The following is a 26,385-nucleotide window of genomic DNA, read 5'->3' as shown; positions in this document are numbered from 1 at the left end:
TGAGTGAGCAATCTTGAAGTGAAATGTTTTAATAGTCATGCTTCCTTCTTGTTGGCTCTTACCTCCTACTCAGAGGGGTAGCAGAGGTTACCTAATCCAATTCCTGTCTGCAAAGAATCCCCATCTCAGCTCCCAGCATCCTCAGTGAATAATCATCCAGTCTCCAACTGAATGCTTCCAGAGACAGGGAAATCACCATTCCTTGAGAGGCAGTTCTTTCCATTGGGGGCAGCTCTGATTGTTTTTCTTGTATGTTAGATTGAAATGTGCTTCTCTTCCTGATTTTTTAATTCTGCTATGCTCATGCATGATAAATCTAACTCCACATGATCACTCTTCAAACATCAAGATCGTATAGTTGAATCCCCTCATTTTACAAATAAAGAAACTGAGACTTAGAGAGAATAAGGAGCTTGATAAAGTTCACTCATATAGCAAGAGGGCAGAGATTGGATTAGAATTCTGTCCTCCATGTCTGAAAACATATTTTCTTCTGCCCAGATCTCCTCAAAAATAATCATTCCTGGTTCTTTTGAACAATCCTTATATGACAAGACTCTGAGCTCCCTCACCACCCTAGTCACCTTCCTCTGGACATATTCCAGGTTGTCAATATCCCTCAGATACTCTCAAGCAAGAGATATAATTCTTCCCAAGGTGTCTTAATTATTTTTCTTAGAATACATGATACTCTCAAAATTAAAAAAAAGATTTATTTTATCATAGAATCAGAAAACATAAATTAGAAGGGACTTGAGAAATTGTCTTATCCAGTTTCCTGATTTTACAGAAGAGGACATTGGAATTCAAAATTAGACATGGGTCTCTAAGCAGAACTAGGTGATTTGACTCAATATCCAGTGTTCTTTCCACTGTATAGGTGATAGGGAGCTTGTGGGAATATCAGAAGAGGGCTATATGATGATGTCATGGGTCTTGTATGCATGTAGAGTTTGTAGGGAGAATATGGAGGACAATCCCTATATTGTGGGGTCATGGGAAATGTGTGGGAGGGTGTCAAAAGGCTTGTATATGGTATAGGGCTGTATCAGTGTGAATGTGGTGTTACAAGAAACAAGGAAGAAGTCAGCAGGATCATTCACATCGTAAGGGCTACCTAGAACATGAGTCATTGGAAATGTATGGGCATCGGAAAGAATCCATGCATGGGGACTGTGCACATGGGAAAGAAGTCATAGGGCATGGGGGAAGGGCAGATGGCGTGAGTTCTGGGGGTTTGCCTTGGAGCCACGTGACCTCTTGCCGTGCCCCTCACACCAGTCTTCATCAACCCTCGAGTCATTTTATCTAATCCTCTTCCTGAACTACTGAGGATTTCAGAAGCCTCAACAACTGCCCTTGTCAGGCCCCACTGAAAATTTATGCTGCCTAACCTTACTTAATACTGCTCTAGCTACTCTCTTATTCGTCATGTTCTGCCTCCCTTCTGAATTCCCCACAGCAGCTGTTCTAAATCTTTTATAATTTCTTTGTTTTCCCCCCTTCCTCCTCCCACCCCTTCAAACACACTTCCTGCAGATGATCTCTCAGCCTACAAGACCCTGTAGCTTTCCAGCTCGATTTCCTCAACTTCCCGCCTCTGAAAGTCTCAATATTTTTCATTGATCCTTCTCTCCCTCTGTCTGTTTCTGTCTCAGTCTCTTTCTCTCTCTGTCCTATGTCTGTCTGTATCTGTGTGTGTGTCTCTTTCTCTCTCTGCCTCTCTTTTTCTCTTATCTATTTCTGTCTCTTTTTCTCTCTGTGCATGTATGTGTCTTTCTCTTTCTGTCTCTCTTTCTCAGACTTTGTGTCCTCTCTTAAAGAAAAGAAAAGCTCCCTCTTTTCTCCCCTCCCCTTCCACCTCCTCTCCCTCAACCTTTCCTCCTTCTTTCTCCCCCCTCTTTAAATACAAATAACTTGGTTCCAATCCTTTGCTTTCTATCCTCCCTTCTTTCATTTCCCACTCTCCCACTCACCCCAGGATCCAGAGATCCATCATCCCCATCACCTCTTGACTTCGAAACAGTTAAGTATCACAGTGGCTAAAACACTGGATCTGGAGTCATAGTTGAACTCAACCTGAGTTCAAATCCAGTCACAGACTAGCTCTACAAGCCTAGGCAAATAACATTCATTTGCCTCAGTTTATTCAACTGTAAAATGCGGATAATAATATTTACCTTGCAGAATTATTGTGATTATCACGTGTTGATCCCAACTCTTTGGGAGAGCTAGATTTGGGAAAGCTTTCTGTAGGAGACAGGTCAAGCAGACACATGCTGTTCCCAGCCAAGAAGCGGGCAGAAGCTTAACAGATCCAGATCAGTGGCCAATAGTTTGTTCTGTCTTCATTTTCTCTCTTTACCAACTACTCTGCCAAGTTCATTGCAAACATCTCATTTTGGGAGAAGAGTTGAATGTAGGGAAAGAAAAGAAGGAAGGAACATGGGGAAGAGGAGCAGGTGAAGATCCATTGGGGAAGGAATAATAATAACTTTGCTTTAAATTTCACAAAGTGTTTTGCTCAGAATTTGTGTCAGGTAGGTACTGTATATATTATTGCCATTTGACAGACGAGAACAAAAGCTCAGAATTTAAATGAATGGCCCAAGGTCATCAATGTCAAAACCCAGTTTGAAACCCATTCCAACATTCTTCATGGTATGCTTACATGCCCTTGGGTTGGCATGGCAGAACACACAAGCACACCTACTTATCCATATTTAGACCTTGTGAAATATACAGGTAACCTCTCCTGGACCCCACAGCTTGCCTTCTGTTCATGACCTCTGTTCTGATCTCCTAGGTTGGCTGCAGGAGTTGGCCAGACGGTTAGAGACACCCTACTACCTGGTGGGGCAAGGCCGAACTGTGGGGAACAGCTCTGGCCTGGGTGACAACTGCAGCAGCAGTGGCAGCACTGAAGCCAATGGAACAGGGCTGGCATTGCTGGGGGGCCCATCCCTGCGTAGTGCCTACATTACCTCCCTCTACTTTGCGTTGAGCAGCCTTACCAGCGTCGGCTTCGGCAACGTGTCAGCCAACACAGACACAGAGAAGATTTTTTCCATCTGCACCATGCTGATTGGGGGTGAGACCCCCCAGGTTCCCCTCCTTGGCCCCTCTGTCTTTGCCATATTGGACTTGCTACCTTCCCTGTCCCTGACCTCTCCACCTCAGGACCCCTGCCCCAGGTTTTCAGCCTTTTACTTCAGTGTTTCCTTCCAAGTTTTATGCCCTCCACCACTCATAAAACTTTTGCCTTCTCTGGACTTCAAATTCCCCATCTTTGATTCTCTATCCAAAATACCTTGACCTCCCTTTTGTCTTAGGATTCCTCCGTTGTCTTAAGATCAGGAGCTCGGGATCTCCTGATGATTTGAGAGATAGGGGGAAGACAGCTGGCTCCCAGCAGATCGAGGAGCAGGGGCCCAAGAGTTCTGAAGCCCAAGTAGCTTAGGCGAGTGAGAGGGTATCCAGCAGAGAGGGTTGGATAACCCATTTCAGGAGGAAATAAGAAACAAAGGGAAGCGGGAAGTCATATGCCTGAGAGGTCCTGAGGCATTATCCAAGAGATTTCCCCCCCAAGCTGTGATACCCCTCTCCTTCAGCGCTGATGCACGCAGTGGTGTTTGGGAATGTGACGGCCATCATCCAGCGAATGTACGCCCGCCGCTTCCTCTATCACAGCCGCACGCGTGACCTTCGGGACTACATCCGCATTCACCGTATTCCTAAGCCTCTCAAGCAGCGGATGCTTGAGTATTTCCAGACTACTTGGGCTGTCAACAATGGCATTGATACTACAGAGGTGAGTGGGGACTCTATCAAAGTTAGAGATTGATGTCTCCAGGACAGGGGGCACTAAAGCCTGGGGTAGAATGGGCCTGGGGCCAAGGCAGCTTTTCTTGACCAGCAACCTTGGCACAATAGTGTATTTGTGGCATAATGGAATGATCTCACTAGAACCCAGGTCTTCTTAGTGTCTCATTTTTTCCAATCTTTAAAATGGAGGGAATGAGCTAAGGAATTTCCAATATGGTCTCAGGGAGGTAGGCCATGAGATTCAGGGCAAGGAAAGTTAGGGGGATGAAAGTCATTAGGGAAGATTGGATTCTGTCCTCCAGCTTTCCCTTACCTTTCCCTCAGCTGTTGCAGAGCCTTCCAGATGAACTCCGGGCTGACATTGCCATGCACCTCCATAAGGAAGTCCTGCAATTGCCCCTATTTGAGGCAGCGAGCCGGGGCTGCCTGCGGGCATTGTCCCTGGCCCTACGTCCAGCCTTTTGCACTCCTGGCGAGTACCTCATCCATCAAGGCGATGCCCTACAGGCCCTCTATTTCGTCTGCTCTGGTTCCATGGAGGTTCTCAAGGGCGGCACTGTGCTCGCCATCTTAGGTCTGTGAAGTGGGTGGTAAGGGAGGGAGGGAAAAATGGGCCCAGGAAGCACTGTAGAATTAAAGTAACTCAAATTTTATAAAGAAAGTTCCTAGGAAATATAAGGAGAAAATAACAAAGACATGCATCAGGAGTGATATTTAAGGCCTTAGATGCTACATATATATATATATGCTACATATATGCTAATATACATCTGCTAATATGTAGATGTGGATAATAAAAAGATGAAATTGAGATTTTAATGCAAAGGAGATAAATACAATTTCAAAAGCTCCATAGGATGGGACTCATAACTTGAGCAATGGAAGAGTATGCCTTGTTCAAAAGAAATAAACTTAATAGATGGTGAGTAATGTTGTATGTCAAGAAAATATCTTTCAGAAATCTTTAGACCTGGGGACATCCCAGAGAGAGAATTTGAGCATATAGATGAGGATAAAAGGAGAAAGAGGAGTATTATCATTACAGAAATATACTTCTTGGGCAGATGGAAGCCATGGATATTTTCCTGAAACAGATCACAAATTAGTACAGAGGCAAAATATATCTATAGTAGACTTAGCTATCCAGACATTTGTTGGAAATTTCATTCTGCATGATCCAGAACATCCATTGGGTTCTTCACGGGTCTTGCCTAGTTTCATCTCTCAAAGGAAGGGGAAATAATGAGAGGCATTGCTATCCCTGGATCAACAATCAAGGTCTGTCAAATGGCCTATATACTTAGGAGAAAACAATTGTTTTAGGTAGATCCAATGAATTCTAAAAAGGAGCAATGGGAGACTCTCAAAAAGCAATTTCTAATAACACAATTGCAAAAAAACACAATGAAGAAAAACAGGAGACACCTAAAAAAAGGAAATAAACATTTATTAAATAACTATGAGCCAGGCACTGTTGCTAAATACTTTGCAAATATCTCATTTGATCAGCACAACCTTGGGAGATGGGTATTATCTCTGCTTTACAATTGAGGAAACAGAGGTTAAATGATTTGTTCAGGTCACACAGCTATTAAGCCATCTAACTGCCTCAAGAAATCATAAATTTGTGGAGATTCTCTCAAAGCCCAAACTAAAAATGAAGGCCATATACCAAGAATGAATGCCAAAGAATAGTGCATAAGAATGTCAGAAAGGCAAAAGCCCAGAATGAACTGAGGTTTATAAAAAAGAAATGCTTTTAAGAAGCTAAAGTCAGCACAAGAACAAGGAGATAGGCTTATCACATGAAACATAGAGCATGATGGTGATCACAGCAGACAGAAAGCAGGCCAATCCACTTCTGCACTCTCTTCTCCATTAAAATGAGCCTCACACTGGAGAGTGGTAGAATTAATATTGCTAAGAGGAAACTGCAACTCCAGTAGAATTGAGAGATAATAGGGAGAGAATTTAGCAGCTTTAACTGATTGAAGCCCAGATTATATCCCTGGACATTGAAAGAATAGACACTTATGAACCCATTGTCAGGAAAGCGTGAGAGTGATTAAGAATTATTGAGAGCAGGAGATAGGAAGATTTCCCAATATTTAAAAAATGAACAGATTGTGAAAACTACAGACCAAATGAGTTCTATGTTGATCCCTGACAAAATGCTATGCAATTAAAAAAAACCAAAACAAAAAAACCAGCACCTACAATGGTAGGCCTGTGAGTTAAGATACTGTGTCTTGTTCCTATACACTAAGGGTCGCTTTAAAAAAAAAAATATCTGGACCCATGCATATGGCAGGTTCTGTATATGTTGTTTGGTTCTGGGGATCCTGACCACTTAACAAGGGTCTTTATCTTGTACTTTGGAGTTCTTTATATACCTGCTTAAAACTTAGATTAGGCTCATGTGTAGGGTTGGGTTCAAAATGTATTGGGGAAGATAGGTATAGAAAGATACTTTACATTGAAATAGAAAGACACAAGATTGTATTGTATACAAAGTAAATCACGTATAGGACAGCTATTTTCTCTACCCAAAAGAAATATTTGGGAGAAACAAGACCCACAAATGTGTATTGACTGAAAAACCTAAATAAGCAGCAACAATAACATAACTGTAAGTCTCTGGCTCCTTAAAAGTTGGGACTTAAGTTCAGTCAGTTAGAATATGAAGCAGTTTTTCAAACTTTTGAATGAGCATTTTGTGTTTTACCTTGACTCTGTACTGTCTAAACTGGCTTAGTGACCAATTCTTTGATTCAACTATAATGCATCCTCCCCTTTCCTTCCCCTCCCCCACCTCCTAGGTTTCCCTAGACCCTTCAATTGTCACAGAGTTAAGGGACCCAAGAATTTTCCATCATTCCAAAACAAATAGCCAGAGGTAAAGAGTTTTCCTGGAAGTAGAAAGAGCAATTCAGAACAGGCTCCATGGGATGGTCCCTGCAGAACTATGCTTACCCATGGCTCCTTAGGGTTTATTTTCTACTATGTCTAAAATAAATTATTGATCACTAGTTGTACTTGGCATGGACTTATTCAGAACAAGTCATACCAAGTAATTTTTCTTTTAGAATGAGGTTATGATATCTGGATTTCAACTAGGCATTTGACTAAGTTTCTCATAGCTTTATGAATAAGATGAAGAAATCTGGGCTGAATAATAATAAAGTTAGGTGGTTACATAGCAACCAACTATACCAAACTAGTGGGGTGAGCCTATCTTAGAGTAGGTTTGTTCAACATTTTGATGAACAATTTAGAGGAATATGTTTATGTGCACATGTGAATATATATGTATGTGTACACATGTGTGTATATGAGAAATTTGTTGTTGATACAAGACTGGAAGAGAGGATGGTTCATATCCATATCAGATTACAGAATACCTCATCAGACTGGAACATTGTCTCCAAACCAAGATGAAACAATATAGACAAATATAAAGTTGGCACATAGGTGATTTTTTTTTTTTAAACTAGTCATATAAGATCACAGAGGCTTGACTTGATAGTCCTTTTCCATGAAAAAGAAGATGGAGCATTGAACATTACGTCAGAAAGGCCTGTGTTCAAATCCAGCTTCAGATACTTAACTATGTGGCTCTGAGTAAGATGCTTAACCTCTAACCCAGTTTCCTAAAATTAAATCACATTTGTAAAGCATTTTGCAAACTTTCCAGTGCTATATAAATGTTAGCTCTTATTTTTGAGAAGTACAAGTTTTAGGTGATTACAAGATCAATCTAACCATGACATAAACAATGTTAGAAATTACAAGGAGACAGATTTCAGTTTACTATAAGAATCTGCTAATCATTAGAATTGTTCAACAATGAAATGTTCTCAATATTTATGAGATAGGGAGCTTTCCAACACCAGAAATATACAAACATCCAGTGATGATGAAGTGAAGATTTATCTGTTAGAAAGGAGGCTAAACTGACACTTAGGAGATTCCTTCCAACTCCAAGATTCTATGAATCTATGTATATTTCCACACTCTATTCACTATCCTAGGTATATTAGAGGGATGAGGAGAGAAAAAAAGATGAGGAAAAGGATATTAGGAAATGGAAATGATCTGGAGGCACAGTGGAGCAGAGGCTGTAGCCCCATGTCTCACCTCCCTTTCTCCAGGTCTTATCTCTGTATTGATTAGACAAAAAACACAAAAGCCTACCTTGACCCAAGGGCAGTGTGCTGTTACTCCAGATGGATCCCCTGCACCCCATATGTTCCCTTCTGCTGCTTCTGAGGTGATTAACTGTTAAAGAAGGGGGCAAACTATGTGCCGCTCATTAGGGTCTTCCTTCTCCCAGGGAAGGGTGATCTGATTGGCTGCGAGCTGCCTCAGAGAGAACAGGTGATAAAGGCCAATGCTGATGTGAAGGGCCTGACGTACTGTGCACTGCAGTGCCTACAGCTGGCTGGACTCCACGAAAGCCTGGCTCTCTACCCCGAGTTTGCCCCGCGATTCAGCCGTGGCCTCCGAGGGGAACTCAGTTACAACCTAGGGGCTGGTGCGGGCCATAATGAGGTAAAAGGCAGGGAGTCGATCTTAGGAAAGGAACAAAGGTAGAAGGACTATGGATCTTAAGGGTGGTGGGTGAGTGCCAGTAAGTGGTAGGCCTGGGAGGTAAGGGAGTACCACTGGACATCAGCAGTCTTCCCACTTGTCACCCACCCACCTGTAGGGTGACACAAGCTCACTGAGTGGAGATAATACTCTGATGTCTACTCTGGAGGAGAAAGAGACAGATGGGGAGCCAGGGCCTACAGCCTCCCCCACCCCAGCTGATGAGCCTTCTAGTCCCTTGCTCTCTCCGGGCTGTGCCTCTGCCTCTTCAGCTGCCAAGCTGCTGTCTCCTCACCGGGTGGCCCCAACAGCCCACCTGGGTGCCCGAGGACGGCTGAGCCAGGCAGGGGGAGCACAGCCTGAGCCTGCACGTACTTCACACTCCCTGGGCCTGGAGGGATTGAGGCTGCCTACCATCTCTTGGACTGCCCTCCCTGACCTGAGCCCTAGGTGAGTAGGGCTGCCATATATAGTCCCTGGGGCTTGTTGGGGAAATAACCAAAACCAGTAGATGGGTTGGGGTGGGGAGGGATAACTCCTACTTAAGATGCGGTATCCCATACAGTCTAGTCTAGCCAGGAAACACAGTATGGTGAAAAGCATTTTGAATTTGGAACCAGAAGCCCCCCTACCATCTCTGTTCTTATGGTAAAATTTTAAAATTCTGTATTTTAGCCAAAATCTGTCAAAGGCAAAGTTCAGAAACACTTCTTTTTCCCAAGCAACTTCCAACTTACATTTGACAGTCATGTTAAATTATGGAAAACCAAGTTAAGTTGTTTTTGCTTTACCAAATAGAATTGGTGATTGTAATGATGGCACATAATATAGTCCTTGGGTAAGAGCCAACTTCCTGGAAAACACATGTTCCTTCTTTCACTCAGGGCCAGGTGTATACAAAAGGGTGACTTCTCTTTATTTGGTCTACTACCTATAGTTACCAGTGACACATTGTCTTCATTTATTCATTGGTTCTGATGTCTTTGAGAAAATGCACATTATCAAATGAGATTTTGTAAAAGCATAGAGGTACTTAATAAACCCTCTCTTCCTTTTTCCATATAGTCCCTAATTCTAGGGAGTCAAAAAGGTTAAGAATATCAGACCAAAGACAATTTTACAGCATTCAATCTTAATTGATTTTTATAACACAACAAAGACTTTCATGTTACTTGCTTTCACATACTTATGTGACAATGATCAAATGCTATCTATGGGGCCATCTAGTTCTTCATCCTGTGGGAACAAGGGAGGTTCTTCTGCAAGGAAGAAGAGTCTGGGAGATTGAAGATTTTGGACTAGAGGAAGGAGCACTTAGGTACAGGAGACCCTCTTAGAGGCCAGAGCCGGAAAATCTGGAGAGGACAGAGGGCTTTATGTTTGAAGGTAAATTTAGAGGTAAAAGACTGCAGAGCCAGGATCTAGAAGGTTTTGAGGGGGGAAAGGTAAGGAGAGGAGGTAGAGGTCTGGATAGAAGTGAGAGTTGGGTCTCAAGAACACCCTTCAAGTAAACTTTAGGCATCGAGTGGCTTTCTCCCCCTGAAATGCCTTTCCTATCCTCAACCTCCATGAAGCCTCCAGCCCCTCTGATCTTCCTACTCTGAACCAGTCAGTACCATATAATCATCCTGTTTTGTATTATTTTCTTATTGTTTTGAGTAGATCAGTCCCGTCTTCCTCATGAGATTATCATTTTCCAGTGGAAAAAGCATCTTTTCTGACATCTTGCATGCCCCAAAGGTTTTACCAAATAGGTATTGAGCATACAGTTAAGGAACAGAAATTTAATAATTGTTCTGAAAATTGGGTCCATAGGGTTGTGGATGGCATTGAAGATGGCTGTGGATCTGACCAGCCAAAATTCACCTTCCGTGTGGGACAGCCTGGTCCAGAATGCAGGAGTCCCTCTCCAGGTCCAGGTATGGGGCTGAGTGGGAAATGGGACCATGGGTAAGGGGTCTCCTCTCTTGACAAAGCCATGAGCCAGTCATAAAACTGGCAGGGAAGTGGTTCCCGTATGTATGGTCTTCCCCAGTTGTCTCTGCCGTGGGGTTGCTATCTAGAGGCAGGCTGTGGGAGAGAACTAGATTTGGTCAGAAGTGGAACATGGCGGCAGAAGGAAGTTGGTCAGACTTACGGGACCACATTTGGAGTTGGAAAGGACCTTGGAGTACGGTTGGTAGTTATTCTTCCATCTCTCTGACATCCCCAACTGGCAAAGAAAATCACGATAGTGAAGAACATTAAGGGAAAATCTCTTTCTTGGGAAACTTGAAATTAAAGAGATGTTTGGTTGCCTGAGCTATATCCTGAAAATAGGGGCGAGGATACCCAAGTGTTTTTGTAGTTGACCAGATGGGAGGTGGATTGGATTTGTGCCTCCCTGCCAGGATGGTGGTGGCAGTTCTGTCCACCTGTGATCTAGAGCAGACCAGGCCCTTCTTTTTGCCCTTCTACTTCTCTCCTCAACCTCCTCCCCAACAGAGAGTGGCCTGCTCACCATCCCCTTGGCACCCAGTGAGGCCAGAAGCTCCGATACACTGGACAAGCTGCAGCAAGCGGTGGGTGAGGGGAAGAAGAGAGAAGGTAGCTGGGGAGGGGAGGGAGAGGCTATTCCTTACATCACTAGAATTTCCAGCAAGTGGAAGGGGCAGTGTCTATCACTGTGGTGAAGGGAGACATGGTTGTGGGGAGGGGAGGGAGGTTATGACCCAGCTGGGCACTCTGACTTCTTCATCCCCACCCCTGAGCAGGTGGCTGAGCTGTCGGAACAGGTACTCCAAATGCGTGAAGGGCTACAGTCCCTTCGACAGGTGGTGCAGCTCTTCTTGGTACCCCATGGGGAAGGGCTTTCCCCCAGGGCAGGAGAAAGTATTTGCCCATCAAGGGGGTCAGGACTACTGCAGCCCCTGTGTGTGGACACTGGTACCCCTTCCTACTGCCTGCAGCCCTTGGCTGGATCCTTCCTCAGTGGAGCTTGTCCCCGGCACCAGCCAGGCCCTCCTCCCCTCACAGCTTCCTGGCCTTGGGGCCCTCCAGCCTCCCAGAGTTCTCCCTGGCCCCAGGCCACAGCTTTCTGGACCTCTTTGTCAGATTTGGAGCCCCCAGGCTCTGCAGAACTCGGCCCTGTGCCTAGCACAGCTGCTTCCCCCCGACCCATTGATGACCTGGCTGGGGAAGGGCCCCAGGAACCCCCTTCATGCCAAGCTGAGGAAACTAGCACTGGGGAACCCCCACCAGGGCCTAGCAGCCTATCTCTGACTTGGGATCCTCACAGCCTAGAGATGGTATTGATCGGCTGCCACGGCTCCAGCACTGTCCAGTGGTCCCAGGAGGAAGGGACTGGGGTCTGAACTGTTCTACCACCCAGGACTCAGTGTTGTCCCATCAGACTGTTACCCTAACCCTCCCAGGTGGAAGGAAGGGGGTGGCAGGTGCCACATAGACCCATCGTCCTTCCCACTTATGGCCTTGTGTAGGGGAGTAAAAGGCCCACCCCCACCCACTGGTTCAGGATTCAGGGCCCAAGGGACAAGCAACTAGGGGCAAAAATCAGCTGCTCCCTTGGGATTCCTGGTTTGCTTCTCCCCCTCCTCACTTCCCCTCTGCAGGCTGGAGGGTTGGAGTTCCTGTGTTTCCCGCATGTACCATTAAATGTAGCTATCATGTCCCTGTTCCCAATGCTTTTTTTAAAAACAATAAAAGAAATCATTTGGAGCTTGGTGCTTTGTTTACAAAAGGGGAAAAGTTTGTCAGGGGAGAGAAAGACTCTTGGGTAGAATCTGGAACTGACATTGCTGAGAGAATGGGATGCAAATTAGGATACTGTCTCCCTTTAAGTACCTCCTACTGTGGGAGTCAGGATTTCTTCCCAAATGAACCCCTTCCTTCCATCCCTCCCTCAGGGCTCAATCAACCCACATCTGGAGCTTTAGCTTTAGGATCCAAGGGATAGAAGAACTCTCTGAAGAGCTTGCTTTCTCAGACTAGCATGGGTGTTGAGAAACAAGAGAGGCTCTGAGCCCAGAGAGGAGCTGGCTGGCTCCTGCCCTCTCTCACTGTGGAGTTATCTTGGCAGCTTCAGCTCGAATGAGGGTAATGAGGTCCTGGTTGATGAGGAAGACAAATCGCAGGCTGGCGATCTGTAAGCAACACAGGAGGTCATTCTTAGGGCTTCAGGTGTGAAACAAAGGATCCCTAGGTAACCCCCGAACCCCTTCTCTGCACCCCACAACTCACCTCCACCACCGAGTTGTTGCTGAGCCGCCACTTGGAGCCACAAAGGACGGGCCGACCATCTATGTAGATCGGCCGTCTACCCTCATTGGCAATGAAAAAGTCACCGTTATTCTTCAGCTTGATGACACCTAAGGAAAGATGCAGGGAGAGGTAGTGAAAGGACAGGCCTGGAAACTTCATTCCCCCCTCCTTCCCCCCCCCCCCAGTTTTCCAGAAGCAGTTTCCTCAAGGGAAAAGACTACCAGGTTCTCAAACACCTTGTCGATGGCCTCCCTACCTTAGATCAGGCAGGCCTTAAATTAATCAGAAATGAGTTTCTGGGACTAGGAGATAGGGTACTTGAGAGGCCTTTCTGCTTGGCCCCTTCTCTGGGGGTACCTTGCTTTCGGGAGATCTTCCAGGCTGGACCCTCCAAAGATAGATCCACATCAATCTGGTTGTCCTTGGTAGCTCTGCCCAGGGTAATCTGAGGAAACAACAAGAACAGAGGCTGCCAATCAAGCTACAGAGGAGGAGAAGGACAAATAGAAGAAGAGGGCAGAGAGAAAAAAATGAAATGGAGCAAGTGAGAGTTCCTTACCTCCCTAGAACGCATCAGGTATCGCACCATGCGTCCACGCAACACCGCCAGGGTCTGGTTATCAAAGTCTGGAGAACTCATTCCTGGGGAAGGAGCAGGGCTGAAAAAGAGTCTGCTTTGCAGGAAAACCCTGCCCTTAACTCCCTCTAGACCATATAGGAAATCATTGGCTCATGCTGTCTATTCTGCAAGATGATTCAGATGCCCAAAGAGCAAGGGGCACAATCTAGTTTATTTGAATAACAGGCACTCAGAGACAAAGGGAGGGAATGGCCCTCTGATACTGGGAGGGGGAAAAAGTCTAAGCCATCTTAGGAGTGGCAGGACCGATGGGAGGAAAGGAGACATCCTCACCTGTGATGCTATCCACCAACACCTGCCACTTGTGCAACTCCTGCTCCAGCTGCCGAATCTCCCGCTTCTGCCGTCTATCAGCAACTGTAAGCTCTGAGGAGGAGGGATGGGCCATGAACCCCAAAGTTTCCCCTTCATGTGCTGCTCCAGATTGCCAGATTGCTGCATTTCACACCATCATTCTCTATAGCCTCCCTCCTCTCCCTGCTTCCCTGCCCTCGGCCCCAGAACATCGGCCACTCACCATGCTCCAGCACCTCATCCCGCATGTCCCTAAGTGGTGAGGAGAGGGCAATGGAAAGAGAAATGGGTTAGACCTAGGCCCCAAATCATACAACCCATCCCTTGTACAGTGGGTTTTTTAGGTAGTATAGCTCCAGCCTGGGATTATCAAGGCTGCAGGGTGAAGCCAGGGCACAACAGCAGTCCATTTCACTCAATAGGAACCCAGAAGCTATTGTTCCTACTCTAGCTTGATACCTCTTTCCCTTCTCCCTTTCTTTTTTACCCTTTTCCTTCTTGACTCTGCCCAATCCCACCTACATGCATAGTCTGATACCACAGCCCTACTGGGGGGAAGGAATCTAGGACCTGGCTCAGTTCTTAGTATCTTTCAGCATACGGAAGAGAATGACACTCCAAATTCCCAAATAGGCTGGTGTGATGGGCAAGTAAAAGTCTGACCCAACACAAAAGATGCAGACTCGCCACATTCCCAACTGCTTACTTGAGTTTGCTGTCATCAATCAGATCCTCAGCATCTGAGAAATTCAGCACTTGGTCCCCCTTTGGCAGCGGCTGCACTGAATGGAGAACACAAAAAAATGATGAGATAAAGAATAAGATTCTTGGAATGGTATGCATAATAATTATGGTACTGTGAGGAGAAAGGGAAAGTTTATATGCCTCATGGAAAGGAGGTGATACCCTAACTTTATGTACACCCAATCTGTCCTAGAATTACCCTCTTAGTCCCAGGTACCAGTGTGAAGGCTGAGGTGGGTAAATCTGTGAAATGGGCACACAAAGAACATTTAGGCTATAGGTAACTTCTATTAGAGAGATCAAAAGACTCAATCCCCTAGAGTGACACATCCAGGAGTCTTTAGCCTAGGACAGATTTCAGATTTTTCTTAGAAGAAACAGAACAATGAGAACTAGGCCAAAGAAAAAGGGGATTGTTGCCATCAGAACACAAACATATTAGCTAAATGAAAAGATTTAAGAGGGAAAAGGGAAAAAGGAAAGGGAGAGAGGAAGGAAGTATTATCAACAAGTTATACTTTAGTGTGGATTACATGACAGCCTTACACTGCCAGGGGATGTTCAAAACATGCTAGCAATGAACTATTTCTCAAAAAGTAACTAAGTATGTAAACATCAAGGCAAAAAGTGCATTTTTAAAGTGACATTTAGACTGTAATGGAATACTACTGTACTACAAACTACAAGGAAGACGAGTTCTGAAAAACCAGGGAAGACTTAGATGAACTGATGCAAAGTGAAGAGAACCTGGAAAACAAAGAGTTGATCAACTGTGAAAAACTTAGCTACTCTGACTGAGGCAATGATCCAAAAAAACTGCAAAGGACTCCCAATGAAAACTGCTATTCATCTCTGGAGAGAGAACTAATGAACTCAAGCGTAAGATGTATTGTTTTTTCTATTTTTGTTTTTTGCAACATAACACAAATATTTTTGCATCCCTTCACATGTGTAATGTGTATCATATTGCTAGCCTTCTCGACGGGTGGGAAGAAGCTGAAAGGAAGGAGATAATTTCGAACTCAAAAAAAAAAAATGTTAATAAAAATGCTATTTAGAGTAATGGTTAATAACTAAATTTACACAAAATAACTTTCAAGCTAGTAATGACCTTGAAAATAAGTGATAAGCCTGAGTTTTTTGCTCTAATGGCAAAAATCAATTTTATCCTATCTCAGTTCTTTCTGCTTTCTAAAGTATTTTATGCAATTGAACTGAGGAAGAACCAGAAAGCTAGGCTAGATGATGCCCAAGAAAAAAGATGATTTGATTTTAGGATTCATTAGAAGGCCAAGCTCTAACAAAGATCGGCATCTTAAGAGAAAGCCTTCTAAAGGAACTTTTCAACAGTTTTGCTAGACAGATGGGGTTAAGGAGGTTACAGAACAACACAATGGACGTTTAATTAATGTGGTTGTGATACTTAACCCTCCAAGTCACTATACAAGCAAAGGGCTACATTACATGTGATTTTACAGTTCAGTAAACATGATATAATAAGATATATACAAGTGTGTGCTAATTTATTAAAATGAAAGCACATTCTTCCTTTAGTAAACCACTAAAGTGTTAGATGGTATATGCATATACGTTCCTCTTTTATCAGGTATTACTTAGAGCAAACATCTTTCATAATAAGAGTTGGGAGGGACCTTAGAGTTCCTCTGGTTCAGCCCTCTTCATTTTACAGAGAAGGAAACTAAGGCACAAAGAGACAAAATGCTTTGCTCAAGAGCCAGGATGACTAGCTAACATGACAGAAAAGGAAAATGACAAATGCTGGAGAGGAAAAAAAAAAAAAATCACACTAATGCGTATTGATGTACTGGTTGTGAACTGGTCCAACCATTCTGGAGAACAATTTGGAACTATGCTCAAAGGACCATAGATCTGTATTCCAAGATCAGAGAAAAATGAAAAGAACCACAGGTTCCAAATGTTTATAGCAGCTCTTTTTGTGGTGGAAAGAACTAGAAGGATGACCATCAATTGGAGAATGGCTGAACACGTTGTGGTACACAACTGTGATAGACTACTATCATGACCTAAGTACTAAGTAAGGAGCAGAATGATTTCATAAAAACTAACAAAGTCATATGAACAGGCAAAGTGAGCAGAATAAAAAGAATGTTGTACAAACTAACATCCACACTGTAACCATCATCTGTGAAAAAAGTAGCTACTCTTGAAGACAAATCAGAACCATGATGAAAAATGCTATTCAGTTTCAGAGAGAAAACTGATAAATTCTGACTGCAGACTGAAGCATACTTTTTTCAGTTTATGTATTTTCTTTTGCAACACGGAAACATGGAAATGTTTTACATGACATCATATTTATAATCACTACATATCACTTGTCTACTCAAAGGGGGGGGGAGTAGTAGAAAGTGTCTACTCAAGTACTTCATTAGGGAAGTGTCTACTCAATGGGGGAAGAGTAGAAAGGAGAGAGAATTTGGAACTCAAATTTTTTTTAAATGAAGGTTAAAAATTTTTTTCATATAATTGAGAAATATCTTTCTTAATGAAATAAATGAAAACATTAAATTAAGCCTACTTTGGTAATAAATGACTGACATAGCAGGAGGAGTCAGGATTTGAACCCAGGTCCTCTAACTTCCATCCATATTGTGGCTAGTCTTGGGTCAGTCTGCTATGCTGATGCCAGGACTGACTTTACATAGGGTGCATGGCTACTCCAGAGCAGCTTCTGCAACAACTCCCACTACATCAGAAGCCTCATCTCCAACTGGGCCAGTTACCTGTCTGGTCCTCTAGGAGATAGTACTGCTTCATGAGCTGCCAGTGGCTCTGCAGGGCCTTGGCTGTGCGGGACAAATAGAAGGCATCAGGGTGTCTGTGCAGCAGGTCTTGGAAGGTCTCCAGGGAGGGCTGACTGGCCTGCAGAAACAAGAACCACACCTCACCCAAAGAAGTCTGAGATTCCCTCCCTTACCAACAGAGGGAAGAAGAAAAGAATAGGACTCAAGGAAGCTGCTCTGATTGAACCAGAACATCCCCGGGGCCCCATAAAAGTATCTGTCAGAGCTGGAAGAACTGTTGCTGAGAACATGTCTACCCATGTCACTGACACTCAAGTCTACGTAGTCTGTACTGGATGGGGGAAGCACTATCTTTTACACACACATAACACACACATACACAGAATGTGTGTGTGTACACATAGAGTGATGAAAGATTAGACTTGTTCTGCTTCAAGGGGGAGAAGTTGCAAAAGTAAATTTTTGGCTCAATATATTCAGGGAAAACAAAGCCTAATGATGAGAACTATTTACAAGTAGATTGGTTTGCTTTGAAAGGCAACATGTGCCTGGGGATCTTCAAGAAGCTGGAGAGCCCCTCACTTGGTTAGCAACATTCCATTCAGATGTGGATTCTTAAGGTTCTTTTTGATCTCAAGATCCTCAGGTGATTTTTCAGTTTTTGCTTTGCCCCCACTTTATCATGAGCTCAGTTGTCACTTCTCAACTCATTTCAACTTAGATTCTGTCCCCATACACAAACTGGACTAAAATAAAAGTCACCAATGATCTCTTTATTGCTAAAACCATGATGGCCTTTTCTTTACCCTTATCCTTCTCTTCTCTAGCATTTGGTACAGTTGAGAACTCCTTTTCCCTCTGAGTTCTTGTGAGCTTTCTTCTGAAGGTTCTTTTCCTGCCTGCTCAATTCTCAGATTACTATGCAAAACAGTTGGCCATAACCCCTTCCCACCCTCTACTCTTCTGCCTCCTGCTGGCCCTCTACTCCCTATCCCAACACACATACATTATGAAATGAACCAAGGTTCACATTTCAGCACCCTCTCTTTTCTCTTGGTAATCTCAATTCCCATGGATTCAATTATCATCTCTATGCAGAAAGCTAATAAGATTGTCTCTTGAGTTCCAATCCCACATCTCTAGCTACTTGTCCACCTGATGTTTCATGGGCAACACAACATGTTCTGTGTGTGTGTGTGTGTGTGTGTGTGTGTGTGTGTGTGTGTGTCTTTTAATAGGCAACATAACATGTTGTTAAAAAAAAAAATATATATATATATAAAAACCCATCTTTCTCTCTTAACTATAACTAATAACTTCCCAATTTTTGCAGGTCACACAATATTTTTATGGTTGCTCAGGTTCCCAACCTAACAATTTAATTGGAAGTCTTCATTCTGATTCACCTCTGGAATTCAATCAACTGTCAAGTCTTGCCAGTTCCATTTTAAAATATTTTGCAAATGTCTTCATCCCCTCTCACAATGCTGCTATCCTAGTTCAAATCTCTATTACCGTTAGCCCTTTAGCCTGGATTGCTGCAATAGCTCCTAATTTATCTTCCTGCTTCCAATCTCTCCCTGTCCATCTATCCCAAACAAAGCTACCAAACTGATTTTGCTAAAGCATAAATCTGACAATGTCATTTGCTTATTCAAGCAGGTTCAGTGGGTCCCTTTTTGCCTTTAAAATAAAACACAAACTATTCTGTTTGCCATTTAAAACCTATCACAATTGGAATGCAAGTTTGTTCAAGACTTAACACACCAATTATTCACTCTGATGCACTCTAACCTCCAGCCAAGTCCATGTAGTTGCTCCTCCCTCTACAGGACATCATTCTGTTTTTTCATGTCTGGAATGCTCTCCCTCACCTCTGGCTATTGGAATCCATTGTTTCATTCAAAGTTTAGTTCAAATGTCACCTTCTTCAAGAGACTCTTCCAGATTCCCCCAATTAGTGTCTTTTCAATAATTTTGTATATGTTCTATACTTCGCTTTTCTTTGCACATCCTATATCTTTCCCAAGAAGAACATTAACTCTTTAAGAGGAGGGACTGGTCTTATTTTTATTTATATTACTAGTACCTGACACAAAGCATGTGCTTAATAACTGGTCAAGGTACAAGTTCAATTCTACCTAACACCTCCCCTCCCACCAACCCATCTGCTTTCCCCCTCCCCCAGCAGTAGCCCTTATCTTACCGATCCCACTTTGCTTAGAAGCTGCTCCTCAGCTTTGCTGAACAAAGCCTTACTCTGTATAGCTGCAATGGCCTCTGGGTGTAGCTGCCTCATTGCCTGACAAGCCAACCTGGAGGGGAAAAAAAGGAAGAAAAATAGGGATTAGGGAGGGAAGAAGAGCTCTCTGTAGCTTCTATCCCTTAGCAGTACGCAATGGCCACCAGAATTCAAATTCTAGATGCTTGACTCTAAGTAAGCAATCTGAAAACCTTTCTATTCCTGAAGCTAACAGCTCTTAAGAAAGATGACCAAAGCACTCGCCTCCTCTCACTTTACAAATAAAAAAATTGATGCCCAGAGAAGCTAGATGGCTTGGTCAAGGATCACCTAGATAATTAGTGGGGCCAATGAAGCTAAGATCTATATCTTCCAACTTTTAATCCAGTTCTCTTGCTTGTCTTGAAGAGAACAGGTTGAAGTCACATTCAATGTGTTCTCAGAGACTAGAAAGATTCAGAGTGAAGAATTTCTCCACAATGGAAACTAGCTGCCCAATTTGATCATTTAATTCTAAAAAAGTATAAGGAACAAGGATATCAAAAAGGTGATCTAGAAATCCTTCCTCTTAATCATCACAAGGCAGAAAAACAGCTCCCATGTCCCTGACCCCTACCCATGTCTATACCTTATCATACTCACTTAGAAATGACAGGATCATACAACAGGGCATACCAGCGCTCCTGGACCTCCCGAAGAGTGAAGCGGCAGCTAAACTTCACGCCCAAGTGAACTGATGTCAGGTCATTGGTCTGCAAGACCCCATAAGGTAGTTATTGGAAGAATTTTAATCAGATCTACTATAGTTCCCATTTTACCCTTGGAATAGTCAGACAGAAGGCTAATCTGCATTAATTTGCCTGAATCTGGCTTGGGGTGAGGAGGTGGGGACTGGAAAAGGGCACAGGTGACAAAGCATGTGGTAGTGATACCTGCAGTACAGCATTGATGAGCAAGAGATCATCTGCAGGCTTCCAGCGGCCCAGGTCCTTGGTCACCTGTAGTGGCTGTTTGCTTTTCTTCATGCGCTTAGTGAGGCCAGGGGCAGGGGCTGGGCTGGGTGGTACTGGTGTGCTCAATGCTTTGGATACCTAGGAAGTTGGGAGTAGGCTGAGTTGGCTGGGGATTGAGGGAGGAAGTGGGGCTGTCTTGACTAAAAGAGAATAAGGCTGGGTTTGTTTGTTTTCTGTAGTATTCTCCCCTTAAATGGAGCTTAGCTTACTAAGCCCAACATCACAGAGGAAGTCCAGAGAGTAAACATACCTGTCCCAGTTACTCCATATTTTATTATTTTTCTCCCCAGTTTCTATGCCTTTGAGGGTAGAAAGCAGTCCTTGGCAGCACAGGGTCTGCTGATGTTTCCATTCTATACTCATCAGAACTGCCAGGGGCATGCTATCTTTGGCCCAGTGCCCAGGGCCAGAGCAATGCCACCTGGAAATTGTTTTTATGCCCTAGCACTGTTGGGAACGGGCTGCCTGTTCCAAGAATAGACACATGCTTAGTGCCTCCTACACAGGATGCTATACAAGATGAGTGGGAAGGGAGGGGAAGAAGGATGGGGAGAGAAAGGAAAGAGAGGATTCTGGGTAAGAATATGAATTTGAAAAAGTGGGTAGTAAAGGAAGAAACCAAACTACTTAGGAGTTCGAGCTGAGGTGGAATGTTCCTAGCTCTCATCCTCCAGCTCCCTCCTCCCCCCCAAATAAAATGTGGTCTTCTACCTGAAGGTAAAAGGCACTACAGAGAACCAGCTCTTGCACTATCAATACGACAGTGAAGGACATCCGCAGGCTTTTCCCTCACCTTCTTCTTTTCACTGGAAGAAGGCTCGCTCCCTGAGCAACGCCCAGGTTCCACTCCAGTGGCGCCCTTGGCCCGAGTGGATGATTTCGCCAAGCTGCTCTCCACCAACTCATCATCAAATTTCTTCCTTTTGATGAACCTAAAAAGAATCTGCCCCAGTTATCACCTCCTTACCTTCACACCTGGCAGTTTCTTCCAGGAATTTATCTAGTATAACCTCAAGTCATGAAGGAGATAGAGGTTAATGGATCCAAAAGGCATTTCAGTTCAAGAGCTGGGAATGGGGTTTGGGAGGGTACTTATTGGCCTCCCCTATGATGCCTCCACAAAGATCAGTGAATCTTTCTCTCATCTTTTACTATGCAGATGATGCTTTTAAAAGGACAGTGTCATCCTTGTTATCAGCACATATAGTTTGGCAATGGAGGAAAAGGAACTTGGGGCTATGCCAATCCCCTGGTACCAGACAGTCTCATGTACTGTGACTCATTCTCTTGTTGGAAATGTATGAGTGAGGGGAAGAACTGGGAGCTCTGTGTGCCACCCATAGCCCTCCCTGCTCTTATCCCAATAATCCTTACTACCTGGAAGAACTTCTCCGCTTGGGAATAGTGCCCAAGGCTTGGGAAGAGCTTCGTTTCTGCCCGGCCAATGACTCCTCATCTTCTGAGCGGCTGGCAGGGCCAGAGGCCATCAGAGATGAATCTAACAGTCCCTGAGGATCTAGAGGAAGAGGAAATGAAGAGGATCTGATTTCATATGCCCACATAGGATATTCACATCCCAGCAGAAGAGAGCCCTTCTCCATAATGCCTTTGCCTCCTTTTTCCCTATTTCTTAGATATCTAAATGTTTAATACACTTTTTAAAGTCCTTAAAGATGAGGACCAGATCTTCAAATTCTGCAATTCTTCTGATATCACATATTGTACATGAAAAGTTCAAGCCAGAATTTGCTTTTTTTGTTTGTTTTGCTGAGACAATGAGGGTTAAGTGACTTGCCCAGGGTCACACAGCTAGGAAGTGTTACGTGTCTGAGACCACATTTGAACTCGGGTCCTCCTGAATTCAAGGCTGGTGCTCTATCCACTGCGCCCCCTAGCTGCTCCTCAAATCAGAATATGGACACCAACAAGGGATTCTAGGCAAAAATTTACTGTCACCAAAATGTGACTGAAACAGGAAGTGCATTTCCATGGAGTCAGAGGTGATAAGCAGGGGATGACACAGCAAGATGTGATATTTCATCAGGACTGAGAAAATCGTGGCGTGTGTGGGTGGGAAGTTAAGAGCTCTAAGTCAGGGGAGCTGATCTGAGCTGAGCTGATACTACCTTTGTCCATTCTTCCAGTCTCTTAAAGCCAAACCAAAGGGATAGGAAGAGTCCCACAGGTTCATCCAAGGCTTCAAATAGGGTGAGTTGAGAGGCTGAGGAGGAAGTCTGCAAAGAAGAAAAGTAAATCCTCAAGATAAAAGAGTTCCTGACTAATCAGTCCCCACCTCCTTTCCCTAAACGGGCTGCCATCCTAGCTCCAAATTCTCTGCGGACAGAAAAGGACTGGGAGCCTCATTGGCTAACTCATCTTTCCATCATGTCAGCATTTCTGCCAGCTAGAAGAAATCGCTCTCTAGAATTCTGAGGAAGAACGAGAAGGACACCTCGTATTGGTAGAGATAGCCAACTGAATGAAAGGCAGCCTGCCACCTAACGCTGCCGCTCCTCCGTGAGGCTCCTCCTCCTCCACCATAAGGTGACAGGAGTTAAAAGGGGGCGAAGCCTCTCGGGGGCTTTGCTGGCTCCGTGCCGGAGCCCGGTGAGAGGACAGAGGACGCCGATGCTCTTGGGACTTTCTGCAGCTCCCCATCCTCCCAGGACTCCTACTTCCCTTCACCGGTACCACGTCGGTTTAGAGCCAGAGGGAACGGAAGGGATGATCTAATTCAACCACTTCATTTGAAAGATAAATAAAACTCCGGGCGGGAGGGCTCGCCCAAGACCACAAGTGACCAGGAATCCGGTTCAGCGCTGCACCACGGCGCCACCGGACAAGTCTGGGGCTGTCAGTTTCTGGAAAGGACCGAACCTCCCTCACGCAGTAGTTTAGGATAATGATTAAAAAAAAAAAAAGCCAGGGGCCAAATATCATTACGCACAGCTGGGGGGGAGGGGAGGGAATGGAAGAGTCAGGCTCCGAAAAGAGTGGATTAGCCCAAGACTTTCCCTCCCAAGATCCCCCCAAACTGCAAACTCCCCTAATCCCCCGACCTCCACGGAAACTGCTCAAAACCAGGTGAAAAGAAATTCACCTATTTGGGCTATCACTGTCAGCCTGGAGTCTCAGCCCCGAGGGGGCGTGGGAAGACAAGAGTTTACCCCCGGCTAGAGGAGTTCGCGCATGCGTACCCTCTCTCGTGGCTCAATGAAGTGAGCGCATGCGCAGATTTTCGGGGCGCTACCAAGGCGGGCCCCCAAACTTATTGGGGAAAGTGTATCTCATTTGCCGTCAGATTCTCAGGATGAAATCATGGGACGAAGGGAGTCTTACCATTCCTGGGTTGCCGACTCCAAAGCAGTATTTTCCGCGGCGACGGCAGCAGCCGCAGGGCCTCAACCGACTTTCGATAAATACTTCCAATTCCGGGTCTTGGGAGAGGACGCGTATTCCCTTCCGGTTCGTTATAGGAACACTTCCTGTAGCAAATAATAGTGCGAGAAGAGGGAAGGAGAGAGATGTGGTGGCGGCCATGTTCCCAAAGTCGTCGCCATCTTGGTAAAGGTGAATAATCCCCGCTTCCTGTTACTTTGGGGAACATCAGAAGACGCTAAAGCAGTCCACCTGAGACATTTGCTTTTTCATCTGTCGCTGAACATTTTTCAGCCACGGGGAAAGAGGACTGGGAAGAAAGAGGGGGTGGCCGATGGCAAAGGAAAGAACTGCGCAAGCGCAAGGGCAGGGGGGCGGGGGAGAAGAGGAGGAGGAGGAACCTAAGGGCACTCTCAAGTTAAAGGTGAAGAGAGTTCTGCGCTTAGCCGCGCGCGCTTACTCCAAAGCAAGGCTCTTTCCCCAGGTGCCCTTTGCAGGACAGTTCTTTTACATTCTTTTTGTGTGGATTCCTGTGCATTTCCCGAGCACCTTCTCGAAAGCTTAGCTTTAAGGACCCGGGCTTGTACCAAAATGTCGGGCATTTCGTTTGGTCCTCTAAACTCTCCTTTTCAAGTGCCCCGCCCAAGCCCAGTGGCTTCTATCTTCTGACCAACTTATTATGCCCTACTTTAGGGGTCTTCTTTTACATGATCCTGCAAGCTCCCATCTAGCCCATTAACATCTCAAAATCAACATGTTCAAGAACAATTATTTTCTAACTTTTCCGAACTTTCCCATTTCATTAAAGATAGATTAAAAAGAAATTTGCACATCTCCTGAAGATTTGCAGAGTTGTGGTATATGATTGTGGTGGGAGAAAGGAAGGAGATATGGTTTTAGGAAAAAGGTGGGAAGACATTTACTGATGCAAAGTGAAGTGAACAGAGCCAGGAAGACATTGTATATAGCAATAGTAACAATGCATGACGACCTAGGATGAGTGGCCCATACAATAATCAAAGACAATTCCAAAGGAGTTATAATGAAAAATAATAGCCACTTCCAGAGAAAGAACTGATGGAGTCTGAATGCATATCGAAGCACATTTTTTTTCATTTTCTTTATTTTTCTTGATTGTTGTTCAATCTTGTTCAACTTTTTATGACTCTATTTGGGATTTTCCTGGCAGAGATACTATATTGATTTCTACAGCTCATTTTACAGATGAGGCCACTGAGGAAACACAATTAAATGACTTGACCAGGGTCCATAACTAAGTGTTTGAGGCCAGATTTGAACTCAGGAAGATATACCTTCCTACCTTTATGCCTTGACTTGTATCCACTTCAACACCTAATGATGAGACTCTGAATGGCTAGGTATGGTCGACAGAGAGAAACTGGAGCGCTCTGTGGCCTCACCCTGCTATGTCTTGTCAGACATCCAGTCATGCTAAGTCGGATTTATACCAGGAATGCAGGGATGGTTCAATATTAGGAAAGTATTAGTATAATTGACCATATTAATAATCAAATTAACAAAAACCATGTGATCATCTCAATAGATGCAGAAAAAACATTTGATAAAATCCAACACCCTTTCCTATTAAAAACACTTGAAAGATAGGAATAAATGGACTTTTCCTTAAAACAGTAGCATCTATTTAAAACCATTAGCAAGCATCATATGTAATGGGGATAAACTAGAACCTTTCCCAATAAGATCAGGGGTGAAACAAAGTTGCCCACTATCACCATTACTAATCAATACTGTATTAGAAATGCTAGCTTTGGCAATAAGAGAAGAAAAAGAGATTAAAGGAATTAAAATAAGTAATGAGAAAACCAAATTATTACTCTTTGCAGATGATATGATGGCACACATAGAGAACCCTGGAGAATCAGCTAAAAAACTATTAGAAGTAATCCACAACTTTAGAAAAGTTGCAGGATACAAAATAAATCCACATAAATGTCAGCATTTTTATACATCTATAGCAAAATCCAATAGCAAGAGATATAAAGAGAAATTCCATTTAAAATAATTGTTGATAGGATAAAATATTTGGGAATCTATCTGCCAAGGCAGGGTCAGGAACTATATAAGCAAAACTAAAAAAACAGTTTACACACAAATAAAGTGAGATCTAAGCAATTGGAAAAATATCAAGTGCTCTTGGATAGGTAAAGATGACAATATTACCCAAACTAATCTATTCATTCAGTGTTATAAAAATCAGTTTCAAAAAACTATATTTGAAAAACTAGAAAAAATAACAAAATTCATCTGGAAGAACAAAAGGTCAAGAATTTCAGGGGAATTAATGAAAAGAAAAGCAAATGAAGATCTAAAACTATATTATAAAGCAGTGGTCATCAAAATCATTTGATACTGGCCAAGAAATAGAGTACTTGATTAGTGGGATAGGTTAGATTCACAGAACAAAATAGTCAATGACTATAGCAATCTAGTATTTGACAAACCCAAAGACCCCAACTTTTGGGATAAGAATTCACTATTTGACAAAAATTGCTGGCAAAACTGGGAACTAGTGTGACAGAAACTAGGCATTGACCCACACCTAACACCATATGCCAAGTTGAAATAGGTTCA

General features: G+C 43.9%; 2 protein-coding genes across 5 annotated transcripts in view; one reads left to right on the top strand and one right to left on the bottom strand.

The window, feature by feature from the left end:
- KCNH3 (potassium voltage-gated channel subfamily H member 3) overlaps positions 1-12,132 on the top strand; it is a 31,176-nt gene extending 19,044 nt beyond the window's left edge. For both annotated transcript variants that reach the window (XM_074270466.1, XM_074270467.1), the window contains 8 exons: positions 2,807-3,091; positions 3,612-3,811; positions 4,150-4,399; positions 8,159-8,376; positions 8,534-8,865; positions 10,231-10,334; positions 10,900-10,976; positions 11,169-12,132. In XM_074270466.1, coding sequence (XP_074126567.1) covers positions 2,807-3,091; positions 3,612-3,811; positions 4,150-4,399; positions 8,159-8,376; positions 8,534-8,865; positions 10,231-10,334; positions 10,900-10,976; positions 11,169-11,768 — 2,066 coding nt within the window. In that variant the 3' untranslated portion in view covers positions 11,769-12,132. The remainder of the gene's footprint in view (positions 1-2,806; positions 3,092-3,611; positions 3,812-4,149; positions 4,400-8,158; positions 8,377-8,533; positions 8,866-10,230; positions 10,335-10,899; positions 10,977-11,168) is intronic.
- MCRS1 (microspherule protein 1) lies at positions 9,303-24,610 on the bottom strand. 3 transcript variants are annotated; one of them, XR_012482587.1, is made up of 17 exons: positions 23,734-24,610; positions 22,521-22,628; positions 21,772-21,910; positions 21,188-21,326; positions 20,314-20,472; positions 20,024-20,133; positions 19,346-19,454; positions 17,119-17,257; positions 14,316-14,391; positions 13,833-13,861; positions 13,589-13,681; positions 13,235-13,317; positions 13,033-13,120; positions 12,655-12,782; positions 12,259-12,557; positions 10,553-10,627; positions 9,303-10,342 (listed from the first exon to the last, which is right to left on the bottom strand). XR_012482587.1 is itself a non-coding variant. In XM_074270468.1 (15 exons), exons 2-15 carry the CDS (start codon positions 22,528-22,530, stop codon positions 12,471-12,473), a joined length of 1,389 nt encoding a protein of 462 aa, XP_074126569.1. In that variant the 5' UTR covers positions 22,531-22,628; positions 23,734-24,610; the 3' UTR covers positions 12,127-12,470. The 3 variants fall into 3 exon arrangements, 2 of the variants coding, with proteins under 2 accessions (XP_074126569.1, XP_074126570.1); XM_074270468.1 differs by lacking the exons at positions 9,303-10,342; positions 10,553-10,627 and having other exon boundaries at positions 12,127-12,557; XM_074270469.1 differs by lacking the exons at positions 9,303-10,342; positions 10,553-10,627; positions 23,734-24,610 and adding an exon at positions 23,495-23,580 and having other exon boundaries at positions 12,127-12,557.
- Positions 24,611-26,385: the final 1,775 nt, after the last annotated feature.

Source organism: Sminthopsis crassicaudata, chromosome 5 (assembly GCF_048593235.1).
Source record: "Sminthopsis crassicaudata isolate SCR6 chromosome 5, ASM4859323v1, whole genome shotgun sequence".
Classification (NCBI taxonomy): Eukaryota; Metazoa; Chordata; class Mammalia; order Dasyuromorphia; family Dasyuridae; genus Sminthopsis; species Sminthopsis crassicaudata.
Note: the sequence above shows the minus strand (reverse complement) of the source record. Positions and strands in the feature narration are given on the sequence as shown.